This window comes from Poecile atricapillus, chromosome 14 (assembly GCF_030490865.1).
Source record: "Poecile atricapillus isolate bPoeAtr1 chromosome 14, bPoeAtr1.hap1, whole genome shotgun sequence".
NCBI classification, from domain to species: Eukaryota; Metazoa; Chordata; class Aves; order Passeriformes; family Paridae; genus Poecile; species Poecile atricapillus.
Genome location: NC_081262.1, coordinates 7,171,769 through 7,184,209, shown reverse-complemented (window position 1 = coordinate 7,184,209; position 12,441 = coordinate 7,171,769). Strand labels below are relative to the sequence as shown.

Below are 12,441 nucleotides of genomic sequence, written 5' to 3'. Positions count from 1 at the left end.
GGTGTGAAATCTTTCCTGGCTGCGGGGTGGGGCTGTTGGGGGATAGCTGCGGGGGGCGGGCTCGGGGATTACCACGGGACTGGTAACGGTGCCGATGCCGAGAGCAAGAGGCGAGCGCAGCAATCACAGTCCCGTTTCTCCGGTGTCAAGTGCACGAAGGGAGCTCACCCCCGCTGTCCCGGCTGCCTGGTGCCGCGATTAGGGCGTGCAGCGCCGGCCCGGCCGTGCGCCTGCTCGGGCGGGCGGACGTGGCGGCGGCGGGTTGGCGGGCGGAGCGGCCGCCCCGCCCGGCCCGGCGCGCCTCACGGGCGGGCGGTGGGAGACGTGTGCGAGCGGGAGCGGCCCGGGGCCCGCGGCCCTGCCCCCCTCGGCCGGGCCATGTCGGTGTGCGGCGGCCCCGGCGACACGGCGGCTCAGCGGCTGCGGCCCCGCGCTGCCCTGATGGCGCGGCGGCCCGAGCTGCTGTGCGGCGCGGCCATCGTGCTGGGCTGCGCCTTCCTCGTCGCCCTCAAAGTCACCTGCAGGTACCGGCGGGGGAGCGGGCAGACCCGGGACTCGGCCGGGGGCAGCTCGGCCGGCCCGCCGCCGTTCCCAGAGGCGGTGCTGCCCCGGGGCCTGGGGCAGAGCAGCCGGTGGGGCCCGGCGGGCCGGGGTCGCCCCGCGGCGCCGTGTAGCCGCTGCGGCCGGGCCGCGTCGGGCACGGGAATCCCCGGGCTGGGGGACGGAACCTCCTCCCGGGCCCCAGCGCATGGGGTCCCCAGGGCAACTGCGACCGGTCGCTTGGGGGGGGGACGCCGTGTCCCCCTCAGCGGGATGGCAGCGGGGCCGCGGGGCGGGCAGGGGCCGTAAGGTCGTGTCTGGGGAGGGAGCGGTGTGTTTTAAGAGACATCTGTTCCACTGGGGTGTTGTGCTGTGGCGGCAGATTTCGCGGGGACACCCGCTCCTGAGGGCAGTATCAGGATATGCAGGGTAGTGTCTGAGGATGAACCAGGCTCTGCTCTCTGGGGCCCAGCAATTGGACAGGAGGAACGGGCAGGAACTGATGCCGGGGAAGTTGTACCTGAAGACGAGGAGGAACTTCTTCCCTGTGAGTGACCGAGCACTGGGACAGATTGTCCAGAGAGGCTGTGGAGTCTCCCTGGCTGGAGATATTCCAGAACTGTCTGGACACAGTCCTGTGCTGTGCGCTCTGGAATGACCCTGCCTGAGCGGGGAGGTGGTACCAAAGGACCAGCTGTGGTCCCTTCCAACCTGACCCATTCTGTGGCCCTGTAACAGGCGCGTTGTTGAGATGGAGCTGCTTTTGCTCATCTCCAGAGGTAACTGCGACCTGGTGCTGCCGCAGAAGGGCCGAGGGGCTCTGGGCTGCAGCCCTGACCTCGGCGCTCAGTATTGGCGTGGGCCAAGCGAGCCTGCTCATGTGTTGATGTCACCACCTTCCTCTGCCTGCACCTGCTTCGGACAGAAAGATGTTTCGTAGTTTCCCTGCCAGTCCGGTGGTGTTCCTCTTGGGAGCTGGAACTTCCTTCTTTGCAAAGGGCTCTGCAGTTCCTGTTTGCCCAGAGCTGGTGTACGTGGAGCCGGGAGATGTTTGTACTGGAGGGGTGGGGAGTGGTGGCAATGAGCGGTGGGCACAGGCTGCTCAGTTCTGGAGCCTAAACCAGGGTCTGAATCTTCTGAATGGGTTCTAGGTCAAGGTGAACGTTATGTGCTCCAGGTCATACTACATTAAGAACATGTACTTCACTTAGGGTTTAATTTTGAGATTAGGACAAGGCTGCAAGGTACTGATTATGTCTCTGTTCCACAGCATCTGGCAAATTTTTGTTCCATGAAACTCTTGATTCACAGATAATGCTTCTGAAAAATGCTAAGGCTTTCTCTGCTTACTTGTCTATAAAGGGTGTATTACTTGAATCAGAGTGAATTTTAAGTCTATGAATGATTGCCTCTGAGTAGCTGTGCCTCCATTCCAGGAGACTTTATTTCACAGTGACCGTAGATAAGATTGTAAAGCTCTTGCCATATTTTAGAATGTATGGTGAAGGATTTCTGAACATAATCATCTCCCTGGTGTTACATTACTAAGAAAATAATACTTTTTTTATATACTTATAATAATGCTTCCTGCTTTCCTCTATTTAAAACCTGCTCATTCCTCTCATTTTACTGCTAGCTGTGTTTGAAAGCTCACAGATGGTATGTGATTGGAATGTGGCTCTCACCACCCTGTAATCTAGAAATTTGATTAAAGGGGTTCAGCTTTTCAGACTGTAGGTATATAGACTAATATCAGATAGGTATACCCTGTTTGGTTGCTGTCAGAAATATAGAAAATTCAGATGTAAAAATTCCTTGTGCAATTTGGAGCATGGTTAATTGCACATGTTAAGTATAAATACAGGACATAGTTTCTCACCACGTCAGTGTGATTTGCTAGCAAAACACAGCACCAGGGCATAGGTATTAACCATTGCTCTTATAGTATGTAACTTTCGAGATCAATTAATAAAAAGTACAGAAAGGGAAAATTCCTGTACTACAAGGCAGTCCATTAGTGGGATTTGAAATCTTGCGGGTTTACAGTGACTCAAGGAATAGCCAAATGAGACCTGACCTAGCATGGGTTGTTATGGAAAGCCTGTGGTCTAGAACGTGAATTATTTCTGGCACTATACAGATGTCTTTGAGACAACCCCACTCTCAGCACTGTGCAATCAAAAGGGCTGCTGGTCCTGTTGGCACTTGCATGTGTTTCCCTTTATTACCAGGGTGTTCTCATGGATAGTTTAAGTTTTTGTAGGCTCTGGCAGCAGCTAAATAACACAATCAGTGTCTTAACAAACAGTTTGTGATTATTATCTTTGTGTAATCATTTCTTACATAATCCTCAGTTTATACATGTGTAAATTTTAGGGGTTTTCTTAGGGAAACTAGTCAAAGTATTCTATTATGTTCAGTGTTGCAGAGGAAGACACTACTTAGCAAATCTCCTTAAGCAGCTGTTAGCTATTGATTGAATATGTTTTGGCATTTAATAATTACTGGAGTTTTTATCATATTTGAAGGTAGTCATGTAGTTTCTGACTCACTCATGTCACGGGACTTCTACTGAAGTGTTCTACCCATTCTTGCAATTTGGAGCCAATTCATTATCTAATTTTTAAGTCTTATGCTGTAATTCTTGAACCAATCATTCTCTCTGGTTTAATTCAGTCGAGGAAGCAGAGGTTTTAAACATATTGACGTTGTCTGTTTTCATTAAACTAGATGGAGAGGAGAAATTCTAGCTGCTGTCTCTGAAGAAGTGTTGTGCTTTCAGTAGCTGATCAGCCTGTGTGTGTCAGAGCTCACACTGGAGCTGTGTCCTGTCCAGCTAGCAGGCAGAAACCGTGGGAAGAAGCTGCAGTTTGGATAAACATGGGGTGCAGGAATGGCAGGGAGCCAGAGGTGTTGGTTATGAGGTGACTGAAGAACTTAAGGGTTGGGAAGATGCTGAGTTGATAACTGGGGGAGAAGGGAAACAACACAGGTAGAATTCCATAGAAGAAAGTAGAAAAACATAATGTTGTGAGTGGAGCAATTAATGAATTATAAACAGGAGAAGCCATTTAATATTCTCAAAATTCTCATTCTGAAGATTTGATTTTGAAGCAATTTCCTCTTATATACAAATTAAGAATTTCTGTAACTTGTGATTCATACCAGGGACAATTCTAAAATGTTAAAGCAAGTAGCCTGGAAATTAGAGAAGAGCTACAATACAGTTTTTTTGCTGTATTATAAAGACAAATGTACTTTAAAACTAGAGAGATAGTAAAATTTGAAAGTGTGGCAGAGTTTTTAGGAAGTTGCTTAATATATGAGTTTGACATTGTTCAGGGCTCCATAATTTTATCACAATTATTAAAATTTTAACCCAAGAGAGATCAAGTATCAGAGAATAAGATTTTTGTATTAGCTTTTTATTGCAACAAAGCAAAACAAATGCCCACAAAGTAAAGAAATGTACAGGCTCCTAAAATTTCCAGTCCCATTATGAACCATGGCAAAATTGAGAATGTCAGTGGTGTCCAGTTTTCAGTCTGGCTTACTCTAGTGTAAATGTAGCTAGTGAAAAATTTTAAAATGAAGACAATATAAAAAGAGACTATGATCACTCACTTGCATTTAAGGCAGATTATACCATAGCAACTTCTGAACACCTTGGAAGTCCCAAATTCTGGATTATTTGATTCCTGATTTGATAGAAAGGTTTTCTTGAGTATTTGGTTTATGTTCTTTGTATTACTTATTGTCCTATCTAATTTATCTTAAAAAACTTCATCTGTCATAATCTCTTTAAATTTCGACTCTCAATTTGTTGATACTGTCCTTACATTGATGTGCCCTGAACAGTTTGCAGTCCCTGCTCTGATCAGTAAAATAAACTATTGCATATTTCTGTATCTTTTCCTAATACAATATAAAAGAATGGAAGTAAAGAATACTGTAAAACAAAGCATAAGGCAAAGTAACAGGCTCTGTTTATATAAACAACACATCACAAAACTTTATGACCAGTGTCTCTTTTCTTATCAGGGTGCTGTTACTTAAAGTACAAGTGTTAAAAGAGGATGAAACCAGGGAAGAAATGAAAAGAAATCACTCTTCCTGGTAATTTTATGCTCTACAGCAACCAACCATAAGAGTGTGAGCAACTAGCCATAAGAGTGTGAGCTAATGTGCCCATAAACACAGTGCATGGTATCAGTGTGACTTTCTAAAGCTTGTGAAGGGTGAAATTTAGATTTTTATCGTATTTTGTAAAACTAATTCAGATAACATAAATTGTAGTTGTTCTGCATCAATTTCTAAAGTTTTGTCATTGCATGACTTTTGCTAAGAATAAAACTTGGGGCTTTGGGCACACTTTTTTAACTACTGCTGTACAGTTTCAATAACCACTCTTGATTCTCTTCCTGCAGCCGAGCAAAAGATGTAACAATGCCAGCAAAGCTTCCAGTGAATTTTTTCTCCACAAGATCTCCAGTCACTGATCTTTTTCGGGGGCAGTTAGACTATGCAGATCAGCTCCGTCAGGATTCAGAAATTGTGCTGTATTTCTTCTATGCGCCATGGTGTGGGCAGTCCATTGCAGCAAGAGAAGAAATAGAACACGTGGCCAGCAGATTGTCAGACCAGGTAACTCCAGAGAAGATACCAATCTTAAGCATAACCTGATAGCTTTTCAGTGTCCAAGCTGATGCTGATTCCTGTCTTCTCATGGGGAACAGTATGCTCATATTTTAGGAAAACTCATCACTCACCTTAATTTTAATTTAGCATACAGAGTGGTGGAATAAATGGAGACAGCCTGTGATTCCTGCTCAGTCTGTTATTTCTGCTTTTGAATGGGGAAGCCTACAAGTTTCTTGTAAAGTTTTTTCAGATTTATTCACCTGCCTTCAGACAGAAATTGCACAGAATTTGCTTCCAGTTCTGGGATGCTTGGAGACACTGGTAATCTAATAAAGATTGTAACCACAGCACTGCTTTCAAATAGTTGGGTGCCTATGAACACTTCACAGTTACAGCTGTCATAAACCTCCACTTGTTGAGCTCCACTCTGCAGAAAAAGTAATTAATGTCGGTTGTGATTAAATTAATAAATTTGAAGGATTTAGATTAAGAAGCATGAAAGATAGAAAGAATAGTGACCAAAAAGATTGTTGTTGCAAAATGAGAAAAATAATAAAATTTTAAAAATCTGTCTGTGACAGATACGGACTGCTGAGTTGAAAAGACCCTGAAAATATCAGATGAAATAGATTAGAATAAGTACATCAAAGTACATCTTGGATGAAGTAGGTCACAGTAGTGTACTTTTTTAGCTGTGAATTTTTACCTACTTTGCAGGTGCTGTTTGTGGCTGTAAATTGCTGGTGGAACCAGGGGAAGTGCAGGAAGCAGAAGCATTTCTTTTATTTTCCTGTGATACATTTGTACCATCGGAGGTAAGATATCATATGTACAGTCTAGGTTTTTTATTGTTGTTTTGGGAAACAGAGGCACCATATGAAATACTGTATTTTGAAAATGTTACATTTCTGGCTTCAGTAGATAGGTTTTGGGTATATTCTAGGCGAGCTCATCTTGTATGCTACTCAAGTACCAGATGGGCTGTAACTGTCAGTTAAATTACATGCTGGACAATTCTTCATCCTTACGGAAATTTTGTGTTGCCTGTGCATCTCCTGGAAGTTCTGCCTCCAATGAAAAGAATTCAGAGTTACATATTAATTTCAGATGTCTGCTTGTTCTGTGGGTGGATTATAACAACTGGTCCTAATTTATGACAACATTAAAGAATGTACCTAAGGGTTGTTGAAGTTAGTGGATTTTAAGTGCATATTTAAATTGCACTACATACTGAAGACCTTGTTCTAATTTTGAACTTTGCATTAATCTTTTTATTCCCCTGAATCTAAGATATCATTGTATAAAATTTTATATAGCCTTTTATTTTTTAGTATTTGTATGTATTATCCTTTTTTTTTTTTCTCTCTGTGTGGAGCAGAAGGTAAGGAAACACAGTTTCTAACACTTCATAGAAGAGTTTATCCCTTGTATTTTACTTTTTATTTTGCTAGCCTTGAACTGCAGCTCTCTTTCATTACAGTGGCTGATTTTGGTTTTTTGGGGGGAAGTTATGCATTGAGGAGGTCCTGGTCTTTGTTAGCTGAACTTGTAATAGACATGAGATACTGGCATAATTCAAACTGTAATAAAAGAACCCTACAATCCTACTTGGATGTACGTTGACTGAAACTTACTTGACCTTGAAATTACAACACAGTAGATGGATGCACTTGGTTTCATCAGTAACCTTAAACCGAGTTGTAACAAGATGAGGTGTAAATTCCTATTGATAGTTCATAAAATCCTGAAGGGCAGTGCACCCCTCATGCCTGAGATACTAAACCTCTTATGTGGTGCCCTGGGCATGTGACATGTTGTTCAGTGAGTATTGCTGTGAGGACAGAAGTTTGTAATAAACTGATGTAGGATGTAGAATGATCTAGTGGGCTCTAGGAGACCATTTTGAAGCACCTCAATACAGGTATCTCAGTGTGAGTTGGGTATTTTCTAGCTTGTTTGTATGTACAAGCTATATTAAAAATGCATCACAGTAAATTCTTCAGTGGAAATGGACTAATTCTTTATGCTCTTTTGTGTTTGATTTCATTTGGGACAATGATGCTTTGTCCAATCCAATAATAGTTAGGAGGGGAACCTCTGGAATTCACAGCTGAAATCTCCAGCCCACCTTATGTTTTAGGACTGCCTAATGTCATGTGAGCTGTTTTATCAGATGGCTGGGGGGGGACACTGGAGCTTTGCTGAGTCTGTTCATCAGCAGTGCAACTGAATTTGTCCCTGCTTTAGTGATTGCTGATTGAAAATATTGCGCCCTTTCAGATTGATACTATTTGAGACACTGGAAAAACAAAGGAAAATAGTGATTCTTTCAGATCTGTATTTGTAAGTCACGTGTGTTTACTTCAGAAAAAGTGTATATACTCATATAATTTATACCTGACTTTTACCAAGTTGTTTAATGGGACTCAGAAGTGATCTCCATCCCTCCAAACTCACCAACACTGCCCCTTCCACAGATACTCTGGTGCTTCCCTCGGGTAACACAACTCCTTCATCAGTTACACGAGCCACTGATAAAACACAGAGAGCAATTCCCTAGAGGCTGAGCATGCTGTCTATGTAACTCCTATCTGCCACCCCAGGAGGGAGTCTCTACTGTTAATTTAAGTCTTAATGTTCTATTATTTTTTTTGGTACTAGTTTTGGACCAATTGAATACAAAGGCCCTATGAGTGCTGTTTATATTGAAAAGTTTGTTCGCCGGGTGATGACACCACTACTCTACATCTCGTCTCGATCAAAATTACTAGATTTCCTCTCAAATTATGAGGTACTTGTCTCTCTTCTCTAGCTTTACCACTGTGGTTCAGAAAGAGTTTTACTTGTGTAAGGATTAAATTTGATCTGCTCCAAAGTACTAGTTTATTTTCAGGATCCTGAAATCAGTGCCCTACAAATTTATTAGAATCATAAGAATATGAAATGACAAATTCATAATGTTGGTTCCCTGTATAGTTAATATTATGATTTAGTGATGCTTTTAATTTATATTACTTTAGTATGTAGAGACAACAATCAAAGTTATTACCTCACCAAGCTGTTACATACAAACAGGAAAGAAGGGAGAAATCTTTTCACAAAAATCTTGCAGTCTAAGTTGGGGCAGCATTCGAGAAATACATAATCATTACTTTAATTTTTAAAGGATAGTATCTGTTCTAGTAGGATGTCTTTTAAGTGAAAACAAATGTGAAACCATTTGTTCAACCAAAGTTTGAGGCAAGAGCTCTTAATCACTTTGTATGCAATAACTTGATTTTAATCTACTTGTACATGGTGTTTTATTCATTTTGTCTCTTGTGTTCAGGGGTGCCAAGATTGGTACCAATACTGGTGGAATAATAACTTTAGTTAGACAAAACATGCTTACAACAGAGACATTTAAAATCCCTTTATAACTGTTCATTCTTGTAGTGCACAGTGCAGAAGTACCATAATCTTACTAAAGCCCAAGCTGTCAGAGCAGTGTGGGAAACCTGACAGACAAATAAGTGCTGTGGGCACTACATGGGAGGGACCCTCCAGTGTCTGGGGCTGGAGCAGATGCTGTGTGAGTGGTGCATGTTGCAGTGCTGGGTTTTGCTGCAGGATGGAGCGCGGCCTGTGCTGTTCAGTGGCAGCTGCCACAGCGTAGGGGACACACACTGGGAGTTCCCTTGGGCAGGTGCTGTGCTGTTCCTGACAGGAATTACTACTGGGTTTGGTTTTCCTGTGTTTTAAGCAGGGACTGTGAGTTGGGAGTAGTGAATTGTGGCCTGTCCCTGGTGCTGAATAAACAGAACACAAGCAATTCTGTTGTCCTTTCATTGCTTCAGTTTTGCTGTTCTAAAATTCTAAAACATTTCTTTGCCTCTTACAGAGATTTGAAGAAAGTTACGCTTGGTTTTTGGTTTGTGTTATTTCATGGTAGACTGCAGAAAGTAACTAATGAGCATATTGTCATTAAGCTTAAATTTGGTTTACAGTAAGAGGTGCACTTCCACCACAAGAAGACTAAGATAAAAGACAAATTTAGGGGGTAGCAGAAAGTATTTTTAAATACTGCTTAGAAGTTGAAGAGATATTTTTGTTTCTGCGTTCAGGCTTTCCTCCTTCCTGTGCTTGAAATTCTGTGGCTCCAAGTGCTGAGTTGCTGTTTATATTCAGCATTTGTTGGTTCTTTTTATTCTGAAATGGCCCAAGAACAGAGGCTGTTCTGCTGTGTTGCCCCACAGGCATTCATGCCCGAGGTTCTGTGCCAGAACAGGGCTCCTGGTGCTCAGTGTCTTTCTTGCCTCTGTAAAGTTAAAAGATGAAAGAAACAAAATTGTTTATGAAGATGGATGCAGAGAAAACCATAGACAATGGAAAAGTTTGTTTTAAACTAGAAATAAATAGGTTGTTTAATCACTTCAGTTTGAAATGTGAATGTTTTACAATGCTTTCTATGTGAGCTGAGAAATCAATGCCTTTTGTAGAAGAAGATATAATCTATGGGTTAGACCTGTGTTTAAGAAGTGAGAAAGTTCGGGAAATAGACTAAATTGTGGGAAGTTGGGACCTGTATGGCACAAACTAATTGCTATTTTGAGACCCTTGGCTAGTGTCTTCCTTTGACTTTTGATCTTCTATGTGTAAAAAGTACTAATTTTTAGCAGAAGGGAAAGGACAAAAGACTGTCATGGATTGCTATTGGGCACTTTGGCCACTGTCTGCTGGTGGATCATGTTTTTGTGATTTCACTGAAAAGCTAATTAATTTCAAGCTGAAAATAATTTGAAAGATTTGTCATCATCATTGTCTAATTTTCAGTCCTGTGTTCTGATGGCAAATAAGTTCTGCAAACGAGAAGAAATACTGATGAACAGAATCCAGTTAAGTGTAGGAACAGTGGTGTTACTTGGTCTTTTGTTCGTTCCTCGACCTAATCACGACTGTCCTGACATGCCGTGTTGCTCTCACTAGAGGGTGCTCAATACCCATGGAAAAAAAGTCTGGTTGAAGACTCCAAAGTTGAGATCCTGTATTCTCTGATTGTATTTAAGGTTGGTTTCTTTGGAGTTGGGGAATGATATTAGTGTAAAACTAGATAAGAATTGATTTATGAGAGCAAGGAAAATGTGCCATTTGGAAAGCAGTTAAAATTTTGGAATGTTAAGGGAGATCTAAGTTAAACGAGCACAGTGATAGAGACTGGATATAGACGTCCTCCTAAACTGTTTGCTGGCAGGTGTTACTGAGTTTTGGAGGGGCTTACATGGAAGAAGGTGGGAGTTGTTGCTGTCCAGCTCTTCTTGGCCTACTTGTATTCCAAACCGAGAACCTCTTGTTCATGCTGAGATACCTCTTCTGTGAGACTTGAACCTCACTTGTACAGAGCAAGAGTTTTTAGTTGCAATACCTGGAAGCGTTCAGTCTTGTTAGAAACTTCATTCTTACAGACAGGAAAACTTTCTTGGTACTTGAGAAGAAATACAGTATTTTAGTCCCATTCCTTGTATGTATAATTTCACCCTGTAACAGGGCAAAAACTTTAACTGGTGTGGGATGCTGATTAAAAGGACATTATTTAACCAGATTACTGATTAAGCATAGAGCATTAGTAAATACTAGTACATATAGTATATATCAATATATAGTAGCATATATTCTCCAAATACAGCTTTTTTTAATTGAAAAAAACACTTTACAGGAATTATCTTTGGGAAACATTATTCACAATCTAGAAATCTTAAGCTTCTGTTAGTGTAAAGCAGAACTGGCAGTCTGAATCAAAACGTTACCTTTTAAATAACACTATAAATACTCCTGCATCGGACTGCTGGCTTCTTGCCACATCATACTGTCACTTTTGACTCTCCTTTCATTCTCTGTTTGGTGTCCTAAATTCACTTGGTACAGGATTAGTATTCAAAAATGGTCCTAGGAAATGGGAAGCTAAAATTTTATCTGTCTCCTTATTTTGATTCAGTTGAATGCTTTCAATTTGTTAGAAGGGATTGTTTCTTTTTACTGTCTCAGTTTGGAACTAAGAGAAAAAGATGAACATTAGTTACTAACCTGTATGTTGTTTAAAAAAAGAACAATGAGTACTATTATTTTAATGTGTTTTTTTGCTACTACTTTATTTCTGGTTTTATTTTCTTCTTGATAATTATTGTTGCAGAAATATCCCTAATTGCTTGTAACTCATTTTTATTATTGATCATTTTGTGGGGTACCTCATGAAGAGCCTTGTACAAGGGGTTTTATGCTTAGCATTCATCCATGAAATAGAATTCTTGCCTAACAAGAGACTTCATGAGCTGGAATGGGCAATGTTGTTATTGGTGAACATCTTCAGATTGCTAATTCATACTGAATTAAATCAGTGTGTTAGGCTGATATGAATAACTGAATTAATAATAACAGGTAAAATGTATGTTCATGTTTCAAAAAAGAAATTAAAAATTTTATATGTAGAACTAAAAAAAAAAAAAAAAAGCAGCCTCTGAGTACCAAATGAAAATCCTTGTGAGGATGTATTTGCCACACAAATGGGTGCCAGGTGAGTCTGGAATCTTCTGTTCCACAACAGTCCCTGGAGTGCTCTTGCTTTGTGTGTTAAATGCCTTCTGTATGCACTGGTGGACCTGAGAAATAACACCAAATAACAAAATGCCATAACTTATTTTGTCCTGAAAGTTTATTAAGCCTATTTGAGTGATGAGTCAAAAACATAATTAATAGTAATTTTTAATGGATTATATTTTGAAAATTTTAAAGTTGAAGCTTAACTGAAATATTGGTACAAGAAAAATCTAGAGTGTGTACCTCTTTTCCAAGCCAGCTTCTCCCACATTCGCTCCTGAATTTAATAGGAAGTCATTCACCTGGAAAAATCAGTAGGCCTGTTCTAGGATGAGTCTTTTAAATTTGTCTACCTGGCAATTTGAAGAGCTTTATGGATATGCAGATGGGATATGGAGGTCTCAAGATTTTTGTGCAGTTGGTCTCTCACTGACTCTTGCAGGATATACTGAAAGGATTTACAGCGTCTCTAGCTTAAAGATGGGATGATCACTTATCTTAGCAGTTCAAGTATTCACACACAAAATGTGTGAATTTATATGTAAATACTAATTATGTGCAACATAGTTAAAGTGTTACTGCTTATGCCCTTTATACTCTGAAAAATTACATTTGATATTTCAGTTCTAAAAGAAATCTTTATGCTGGTTCTTATCTGGGTGCTGGAACTGATTCAAAATGTAGTTGCAA

At 41.1% G+C, this 12,441-nt stretch overlaps 2 protein-coding genes across 5 annotated transcripts in view; one reads left to right on the top strand and one right to left on the bottom strand.

Annotated features, from left to right (window-relative positions):
• Positions 1–149: 149 nt before the first annotated feature.
• TXNDC11 (thioredoxin domain containing 11) overlaps positions 150–12,441 on the top strand; it is a 26,324-nt gene continuing 14,032 nt past the window's right edge. Inside the window, exons 1-4 of one of the 3 annotated variants that reach the window (XM_058849408.1) lie at positions 150–524; positions 4,968–5,184; positions 5,899–5,996; positions 7,843–7,972. In XM_058849408.1, coding sequence (XP_058705391.1) covers positions 379–524; positions 4,968–5,184; positions 5,899–5,996; positions 7,843–7,972 — 591 coding nt within the window. In that variant the 5' untranslated portion in view covers positions 150–378. Of the gene's footprint in view, positions 525–4,540; positions 4,657–4,967; positions 5,185–5,898; positions 5,997–7,842; positions 7,973–12,441 lie in introns of those variants that run through there. The other 2 variants (XM_058849409.1, XM_058849410.1) reach the window with 2 other exon arrangements.
• Positions 8,466–12,441, bottom strand: part of SNN (stannin) — a 28,307-nt gene continuing 24,331 nt past the window's right edge. Inside the window, exons 4-5 of one of the 2 annotated variants that reach the window (XM_058849411.1) lie at positions 11,680–11,813; positions 8,466–9,478 (exon numbers count right to left, since the gene is read on the bottom strand). In XM_058849411.1, the coding sequence (XP_058705394.1) occupies position 9,478; positions 11,680–11,813 (135 nt within the window). In that variant the 3' untranslated portion in view covers positions 8,466–9,477. The remainder of the gene's footprint in view (positions 9,479–11,679; positions 11,814–12,441) is intronic. The other variant, XM_058849412.1, reaches the window with a different exon arrangement.